The sequence below is a fragment of the Formica exsecta genome, unplaced genomic scaffold (genome assembly GCF_003651465.1).
Source record: "Formica exsecta isolate Colony F162 unplaced genomic scaffold, ASM365146v1 scaffold66, whole genome shotgun sequence".
In the NCBI taxonomy this organism is placed as follows: domain Eukaryota; kingdom Metazoa; phylum Arthropoda; class Insecta; order Hymenoptera; family Formicidae; genus Formica; species Formica exsecta.
This window is the reverse complement of record NW_021853422.1, coordinates 724467-734629: the sequence shown is the minus strand read 5'-3', so window position 1 is coordinate 734629 and position 10163 is coordinate 724467. Positions and strand designations below refer to the sequence as shown.

General features: G+C 29.4%; 2 protein-coding genes across 3 annotated transcripts in view; one reads left to right on the top strand and one right to left on the bottom strand.

Moving 5' to 3' along the window:
- LOC115242940 (CAD protein) overlaps positions 1-10163 on the bottom strand; it is a 31011-nt gene that overhangs the window by 7122 nt on the left and 13726 nt on the right. For both annotated transcript variants that reach the window (XM_029819567.1, XM_029819568.1), the window contains exons 14-21: positions 6495-6725; positions 5294-5485; positions 3432-3596; positions 3071-3235; positions 2611-2782; positions 2044-2159; positions 782-1193; positions 38-375 (exon numbers count right to left, since the gene is read on the bottom strand). In XM_029819567.1, coding sequence (XP_029675427.1) covers positions 38-375; positions 782-1193; positions 2044-2159; positions 2611-2782; positions 3071-3235; positions 3432-3596; positions 5294-5485; positions 6495-6725 — 1791 coding nt within the window. The remainder of the gene's footprint in view (positions 1-37; positions 376-781; positions 1194-2043; positions 2160-2610; positions 2783-3070; positions 3236-3431; positions 3597-5293; positions 5486-6494; positions 6726-10163) is intronic.
- Positions 7322-10163, top strand: part of LOC115242941 — a 6342-nt gene continuing 3500 nt past the window's right edge. Inside the window, exons 1-2 of the mRNA XM_029819569.1 lie at positions 7322-7945; positions 9636-9934. Coding sequence (XP_029675429.1) covers positions 7773-7945; positions 9636-9934 — 472 coding nt within the window. The 5' untranslated portion in view covers positions 7322-7772. The remainder of the gene's footprint in view (positions 7946-9635; positions 9935-10163) is intronic.

Here is a 10163-nt window from a genome sequence, read left to right as displayed (position 1 = left end):
TTATAAATTTTTATAATCTTTAATTATTTTTAATTACCTTTAAAAAGTCCGTCGGTTCCTTTCTTTTAATACGACCTTGGAAAGTATCCGCCAGTTCAAATATATTTTTTAATATATCTTTGTTAAATATGTCTACAGTAAGTACATGATGTCCGATTAGACTGCTGCTTACACGAATGGTTGAAACAGATGCGTCAGCAGACGTAAAAAGATTTGAATTACTGTCGCTTTTGCATTTGGTAACATTGCTAATTGGCAAGGGCGAGCTAGTCCTTTGAGAGGGTAACACCTTAGAATGTTCTCTTGTGTCACTATCTAGTGCAAAATGTACATTCGACTTGTGCGATGCCAGTTGCGGGAAATGCGTATGTGACTCTAACATGGAAAATAAATTTATAATTTTGCATTATATCTCATTGTTTATAATAGAAAGCTATAAATTGTTTTATTTTTACAGTGACAAGGCATGCAATGCGAAAAATAATATATGCATTTACTCTCTTATATATAAATTTTACTTGGTTTAAAAATGTTGCTATATCTTAACGTTATTCTACATACACAATATTATATGTATATGTATGCGTAATGTGTGTGTATATTCGGTCTCATAAAAAATAAATATATCAATTGGAATATTTCATTGTAACTAGACAAGATAAATTTTTACTAATAGAGAATTAATTTTAGAAATGTAATAATATATATATATTAAAACTCTTTCAAGAGATTTTTTTATATTATTCATTAGCGAGTAACAATTCTTTTATCATTATCGTACCAATTTGTTCCTCCTCATACCAATCAGCATCTACGTTAGATTTTTCATGATTTGGCGATAAAAGACCGTCCGATAGTGGTTTACAGATGGCATCTGTAGATTGACCGGATGTCATCGGTATGTGATGTATCGGTGGAACTTTTGTCTTGTATTGTATATCCCTAATGTTTTGCCCGAATCCAGGATTTACCAAAACTTTTCCATCGATGTAAGCAACCTCGTCTCTCAAGACTACTCTATGCACTGAACCGCGAACCTTCATACCAGCAAAAGGCGTCCATTTTGATTTGCTAAATGGCATTGCTTCCGGAATGATCCATTCGTCATCTAGATCGACCTCGACATATGTGTTACGCTGATCAGGAATAGAAAAGATTCTTTTGGGGTTTCGATATAATCTGTCAATTAGTCCCTGCGTAATAAAAAAATACAACAATTTTTATAGTGATTCAATATTTTTATATACTTATTTTAACTATTACATAATTTTCTGCTGAAGAGAGAGAGAGAGAGAGAGAGAGAGAGAGAGAGAGAGAGAGAGAGAGTTTATAAATATTCTTATCTTATCGTAAACTACAAAAATATTATTTTAATAAAAGTAAATTTACGATATTGAAACTATAAATTTAACATGTAGTGATTAACAAGAGAGATTTTCCCATTTTTATCATCAGTACCACAAATAAATCTTTGTACAATATGAATAAAAGATTCATCAGAAAATAACGCTCATCTGTAATGGATGATTGCGTAACAAATACGCAATTGTATCTAAACAAAATTTAAAAAAATTATTTTTTGTTAACAATTTACATAGTTCAACGTCACAAAGAGCATAAAGAGGAAATAAAATTTTTATATTAGACACTGTTAAAGTATATTAATTTTGTAATATCTTAATTAGAAAGTTTCTTTTAAAATCTCATCAAGAACACAAAATGAATTTCTGACAAAATACTTCTAAGTTTCGATTTATTACGTAAAATTAGAACATAAGTAATCCCCAAATAAAAAAATTATGACAATAATATGTCAATTTTCATAAAATTTAATCGAAGGATTTTTTTCTTTACAACAAGCTTATTTTAGACATCTCTCTTATTACATCATGTTAAATATAAAAATTTATCTCCAAATCAGAGAATGACGTATATATAACAGCCGCGTTTGTTATCGAGAGCAAAATGCTTATCAACATTCTTTATTCGTTACGTCAGCCAAGCGTAGTTAAAAGTTTTACAATACACTTGAAAAGTAAATACCTCCATAGTCAATCTTTCTTCATGCACACTATTAAGTAACAACGGTAGCATTGTTTCCAATCCGGGAAATCCTGGCGGTGGTTTCTCGGAAGTCTTTTCTTGCACAGTATGTGGAGCTTAAATACAAATCGGCATATCAAAACAAAGATGTAAATTATACATCTCATTTCTAGTTAAAAATTACCTATCTTTTTCAATTGAATAAATGACACACATACATAAGCAATAATTTTGTAAATTATCAAAACATTCATTTTTATCAGAACACTAATTGCTTATTATTTCTAAATAAATGCAAGTATCCGATATAATATCAATACCTCAGAACAAAAGGAATATTCTTGTATGTCTTAAAAGCAAAATAAAGTAGGTGTTATATGAACATGAAACATTCATTTTTTTATCTTTGAGTTATAGAATAATGTTGATTATTATCATTTCAAGATATTGATGTTTTTATTTTACTTTTAAATTATAGTGCAAATTTAAATTTAAAAAGTACAATTTGTGTCACGTAATTATAGTTACAATCAAAATTAGAGAAATAGTGAAAAAATCTTTACGTACCATGATCGGTTGCAAAACAATCAATAACATCCAAATTCTTCCAAAGAGCCTGTTGGTCCTCTTTTGTTCCTAGAATAGGTCTTACCTGACCTTTTTTGCTGCCTATCAGATCCAAGTCATCTTGGCAAAGGAATAAATGATGCGGGCATACCTCGCACGTAACTGCCAATCCCTGCAAGAATATATATGCAATATATAAATGATTGATATCTTTAGGGAAATACTTTATCATTTAAAATCCAAAAATAATTTTTAAAATATAAATTAAAATTGTTTTTAATTTTAAACATAAAATTTATAATCACATTAAAAAAATTAACTTTTAATTTTATTACTCATTTTTATTACAATTATTATCCCAATTATTGCTGTTTGTTATATATTTTTTATACAAGTACTTTGATTTTATAATTTAGTTAGGTTTGTTTCTCTTGTTAATAGATGTTGTTGATATACTTACCATTTCTTTCTTAACTTTGCGTATAATTTCTATTTCCTCTTTACGTGCCACGTGACATACATGAATCGGCCTATTATGCAATTTCGCCAGCAGTAGAACCGCAGCCAAAGTTTGTCCTTCCGCATGCACACACAAAGGATATTTTTTAGGCCAGTTTTCGAAATGCTGCAAAAAAAAAAACAAGAAGAAAAAACAGCTTTACATTATACAATTGCTAATATAAATTTTACGATAATTACGCATATTACGTGAAAAACATAAATACATACACTATATTAATAAATAAACTAGACTTGAACTAGACACAAACACACATATACACATATATTGACACACACAATCTGTTTGATATTTCTTATACCTTAATCCAAACAGTAAGATCCGTGAGACGTAGTGTCGTAAATGTTTCGTTCAGGTACATTTTCAGAGCGGCAGCGTGCGGTGCTATTTCTGGTATGATATTATAGTTGTCCGATGAGGCGCCGATGAAGAGGGCATAATCGCAATGTGAACCAGCAGCAGCACGCTATTACAGTATGAGTAATATAAATAATTTAATTATCTTATGATGGCAAAAATTATTTAAAATACTTCATAATTAAAAATTTTCCAAAAATTTGTGAAACTATTAATAATTTTAGATGAGAAAGTAAAGTTTTTTTCTTACATAAGCAAAAAATATGCAAAATCTAACTAATTTTAAACTATTTATGTAAGATATCTATTTTTTGTGCACGCACTAATAAATAAACATATGTGTATAGTAATAGTTTTTTAATTATACAAAAAATTACTATTGTTCATATGACAATAAAAATATCATTTGTTAAGCTATTGTTATTATATGATATCACGATGTTAAAAATTCATCTCGGTCATTTCAGCGATCAGTTTTTATAAGTATACGGGGGCGTGCGGATGGGGTAGGGCGCAAAATTTGTAGGGGCGCAAAATTTTAGGCGCCAGTAATTTTTGAAGTGTCCAAAAACTGACTGAAAATTGACCGCTGCGATGACCGCCCTTACCCGGCTCAATGCCGCCCGCTTGTAAAACCTTGTTTAATCGAATGGCAGCGTGGCAGCAAGAAAAAAATTTGCTTCAGAGATAGCCTACGCTATACTACATAAGGCGGTAAACAGTAAGCAACGATGCCAGAACGAAGTCTTGGCTTGGCTCACCGGCTCGGCAGTGGAGGGATAACGCAGAGCACTCTGCGCATTACATGTACGCTTGTGTGCGTTATCCCTTTCACTGCCGAGCTCAAAGGCCCGACAAAGTACCTCTTTTTAAATTGCTTTTATTTTACCTTTTTAAAAAACGTATTAAGAAAAAGATATAAAATATATTAACCTTCGATAATGTGAAAATAAATATAAAAATGGAAAATATATACAACAATTTCAAAATATAAAAAAATATTAAAATATTGAAACATGGAAAAAGAAAAAAAATATTAAAATATTAAAATTTAAAAAAAAAAGAAACGAAGCGGTAATTTTTGAGACAATTTTTTTTGCTCTTGCAGCCTCGCGTTGGAGCGCGCGAACAAATTCCAGCGTAGGGGCGCCTAAGACTGTCGGAACGCCCCCGTAAGTATATGATAGTTCATTTTCAAATTATCGCGTAAACACAGAAAGAAATATTTCTTTTGCCCTTTTGAGATACTTTTTACATGTTATAGTCATCTTATCCTAGCCATTCGTAGTTTAGTAACCAGATTCTTGAACACTTGTAAGTAAAATGCTTTGTTTATGATGGTCTAATTACATTATGTCATAATAAGACAAATAAGTTTCAAATAATCAAAAGTTTCAAAAGTTTCAGAATTTAGCACATACATGTTTTCCTCGGTATTAGCAAGCATACTAAGAGTCTTGATGTTTTTTTTACTATGCTCAACATTATACATTCGATAAAGGATAATTGCGAAAACATATACAGCAGATACATATGCAGATTTATCTATTTAATTCTAATTATAAAAATTGCTTTAGTTATTGTGCATTGTGTATTTTTACCAAGAACGCATATAATATAATTCGTAAATAATATACATATATACATATGCGTATTTATATCTACGAGAGAGAGATTTCTTTTCTTATTTGATATAAAAGAAACCGTGTTTGCAATCTTTTTATACATCAATGTAAAAAAATTATAAAACAATTTCTCACATATTATATAAAAATAAATTTTGCTGGAAAATGTATAAATTCTTACTTCTTTGGCAATGGCAAAAGTCTGATGGTCCACTACTGCTGGATTGGTATTGGGCATTGCAAAGATCGTTGTAATGCCTCCAGTATGTACATGCACGTCAATGAGGCCGGGTAGTCTGATCATCCTGTGTGATGATATACAATCGATGTATGTTTTCATCCGCGGTGCTTTTCCATCAATCATTCTCATTGCCTACATAGAGATGAAAGATTACATATATATATATATAAAATTGTACGTTGTCATAAGTACATATTTATATTACACGATTACATAATCTATCTATTTTTTACAAAAAAAAATTTATGTTAGAATAAATTTTAATAAAAGTAATGATTTTTTCTTTTAAATAATATTTATTTTTTCTAATATCTTATCACAAAAAACTAATTGAGCATATAATTAACGTTATCTGTATTTTGCAACGCGGTTGCGCCACGTCAAGAAAACTAATTATCTTTTTAGCTGTTTAAATAAAAGGAATGTTATCAATAAAGATTAAAGAAATTATCAATAATTTTGAAACAATTATTATTACTATTTTGTATACAGAACTTTTAATAGAAATATTACATTTGTTTAAATAAAATTTGTGCGCGCCTGTCGTAATTTTATTACGATATGATTAGAGCGTAATATGATTAGTTAAATTTTAATGGCAATAAAAGATGGTATATATTATGTATATATTGCATTTTTATAACAGAAAACCCCAATAGATGTTTTTGAAATATCAACATATAAGAATATTAGATATAGATTGGGAATAAATTTTTATTTTTAGTTATAAAATGTTTTTTTCTGTTGTAGAAACAATGATATTTTGCGTTTTGTGTATAAATAAAAATTGAGAGATGTTCTATTAATATAATCTTAAAATATGTAATTTCTGACAGCGTAAATTTTGTACTTAATATACCTTATCTACAATGTGAGCCAAATTATACAAGCAAGAATGAGTAATACAATCTTATTTATCAAAAATGATCTTTGATCACTGACGTAAGAGTGATATAGAATGTAGTAATGGTTAGAAGGAGGTAACGGTTACCTAAGCTAATTTTAATCATTATGTTTAATCGAATTTCATTTTTTGAAATATATTTGGTAGCTAAAATTTATCGTTTATACATATTTATTTAATACTTACACATACAATTTTATATTTAATATTTTTGCAGGTTCAAATTTAAATACTTACCTCGACCAGAAGCTTCGCACATTTAACATCCCTAATTAAAGGTACAGAATAATCGATTGCTAGCCTTCTCGTTCGATAACCATGTGTCGTACATTCGGAAACACCACCGTTTTTTGACAGATTAATCACAAGATCAAATTCCTTTTTTGACAACAAGTCAGCAAAATGTTCGCTCGGACTAGAATCCTCGTTCATGGCGATATTTTCAAACGTCCATTCCACTAATTCTACCTGCATTGCAGAAATTCATGATAAGATATAACAGCAAAAAAGCTGAGATAATCGCTTATAATTAAGAACACTCATAAATTGTAATAAACGTATGAGATAATCTTTAAAGCATATATATATAACGCTATATTTTTTATATATTCTTTTTATCTGCCAAAAGTAGATGATTATTAGATAGAGTAGAATTATTTTCCCCTGAAAATGATTAAAGGTATATGTAAAAACAATATCTATTTGCAATTGTGCATTATATTGCTCCAGAATTAATTATTCTGCAATTTGTCAAGTTATTCTGGTAGGAGTTTAACACAGAAATTTAGCACAAATTAGATAATAATCGCATTTTTATTCACGTATTGCTATACGTGATGTTACAAAAGATGAATTAAACTCGTTACTCGCGTACATTACTATAATTCTAGGAAATAATATAAAAATTTGATTGTGTTTCAAGAGACAATACATATCTGCGTATGATAACTTGTAATTATTACTTATATATGTTCTAGTCGATATTATTAATATAAAAATAAAAGAAACGGGATTATTAATGAAAATAATTCATGACTAATATATTGTCCTTGTAATTATATATGCCGGCCCATGATGATAAGAAAGTGTTAAACACTGGCAAGGCCGGTGAAATATCAAAGCTTTATCGTATCGACACCGATGCGATTTTTCACAAGTATTTTAGGACGGCCTATTTGTCGATATCCGATAGTAAGCCGTTGATTAAAAACTGCGATAACGCCCGAGATAGCTATTTATCGACATCACCACCCCGCGAGAGAACTACTGTCTCACCGGTCATCAACGTGTTCTTACGCATGCACACATAATGCCGTTTTCTCGCTATCGCTGACCTTGAAATTAAGATGAGAAAGTGTTGGTATAATGAATCTAAGTGATCTATAGTGAATCTGAGTGGTGTACACAGTGCGCACCAATTATTAAGTTGCTGAAGACGCGCTTCTCACGTGGAGACACTCGCCACGTGGCCGTCTCTAGAGTGCACTTTGTTCTATTATTGTGTGAAAAAAAAAAATGGGAATCTGGAAATCAAAACCAGTTAAACCACCTAACAAACCCTGCAAACAGATAGATGAGAATGAAGATGTGGAATTGAAGCTATTGAGGAGAACCATCGCAAGAGATCCTGATAGTTTTATTTTAAACAATCTCATGATGTGTGTGCAGTTCTTTGAGAATTACGAGGAGTAAGCATTTAATTTTTAACGATGATTCGTTGCAATTGTGGAATAGTGATAATTCGTAATATTTGTCATCAAGAATGCATAAAGAATTCATAATGGGTATAAAGGGTGCATAGAGAATTCATATAATATTCAATTGTTGTTAATATATTAACAAATGAGAACAGTTTTCACATAATGCAATTGTTTGTTATATATAGTAAATCTTATTGTTAAGGGGGCATATGCGTTTGAAATCTCGAAAAATGAGTATATTTTTTTAGATTTTTGTGCAGCGCAACGAGTTGATAAAAATTTTTAATTTTTTTACAATATTAATATAATATTATTAACTACTCAAATAAAAATTTTCAGCCCAAAAAAATTTTTTTTTTGGAGTTATGCGAATATTTGCAGATTTGTTCTTATGCACGGTGTGCATGAAAACTCGGGCTACGTTCGACGGATTGATTTCAAATTTTACATGCAAGTTTCTAATAAGATTCCGCATCTGCAAACGAAGCCTTCTTTTAATCCAATTCCCCATTTTTTTGTTATAAAAAAAAGATGGACTTTTTTTCAAAAAAACCGATATTTTTTTTCAACACACCGCCATTTTTTTATTTTTTAGAATTTTGTAAAAATGCTTGGATAGCAAATAGCTATTACAATGTTTAATAAAAAAAAAACTTGGATTTTTAATTTCAGTTATGATCTAAACGTTTTCATGCATACCGTGCAGCCATCTAAAATTTAGAGAAGCTCCTCACATATTCCCATAACTTAAAAAAAAAAAAATTTTTTAAGCTGAAAATTTTTATTTATGTAGTTAATAATATTGTGTTAATATCGTAAAAAAATTAAAAATTTTATCAAGTCGCTGCGCTGCAAAAAAATCTAGAAAATGTACTCATATTTCGAGGTTTCAAACGGGTATGCCACCTTAATGAAATTTAAAAAATAGATATATCCATACAAATTGTTATACTATTAATAAACAAAGCACAACATAGTGAAACTAGTGCTAATTTATTTATAGAAGATGACTGTACTATTTATACGAATATGATTCGTATCATGTAGAGAAATTTTTTGAAAATACTTGGGAATTATCTCGTTGATTTTATGTATTGATCAAAGAATATCGATATCATTCATCTTGATTTAATCTAATCTATAAATTTAGACTACATATAAAAGATATTCTTTGGCATGATATCAAGATTGGCCAGAGGAAGTGTATTCCTATTCTTCACATTGTTCTCGATTTTTAATTCCCAATATAATTAATCGCCTGTCGAGATTATTTAAACTCTTGTCAAGATTGATGATCACGCATGTTCCCGCATAACAAGATCTTTTCATTTATATAAACTAAAAAGTTGCCGATTATATTATTATATAATTAAACTAAATATTTTATTTAAAATAGTTAACTCAATAAATTGTTTAACAAGCTTATTATATATTTTAATGTTATATTGTCATTATATTTTTCTTATTTCAATATGTAGAGAATTACTTGTAAAACAAATGTTTTAAATATTTCTATTCCCATATTAATGTTTTAATAAATTATAATGAAATAAATGTATGTGTGCGTAGTTCACACAAATTTCATTGTCAGTATAGATACATTACATAAACTTTCGTAATTATCCACGCTAATAATGATAGATTACATTATAACAAACTATTGTAAATTTTTTTGCAGAGATATAAATCAAATTAAGGAAACTTTGGCATCGTCCTATGAAGCTAAATTAAATAAAATACTGCCACCTCAAAAGCATGTTTTATTACCGGACATTCTTCAGGAATATATCGCGCACAATATCATTTTCACTTCGAAGAGGCAGACCGGCGATCTTATTGCCGAACCACTGCAACCCGTTCGCATATATATTGTATACAATAATATCGAAATTACAGAACAGCAATATCAACCAGAGTACAGTAGCCTGAACAATGGGATTACGTATAATATGATGGTGCAATCGAGTGAAATTCCAGGTAGGTAAACTTGCTTCAAATTATAAAGTTTGTATAGATTATTTCAGATTCTCCATACTTTTTTTCGTATAATAGATTCATAGCTCAATCTAAACTTGTTTTTAGCAAGAATATCTGGTGCAATATCAATAGTTTTTGAGTTAAAAACATTTAAAAACATTTTTTCGAACCTTTAAGAGAAAAACAAACTTTAAATGGAAAATAAATAAAATAAAAAAATTCTCTTTCC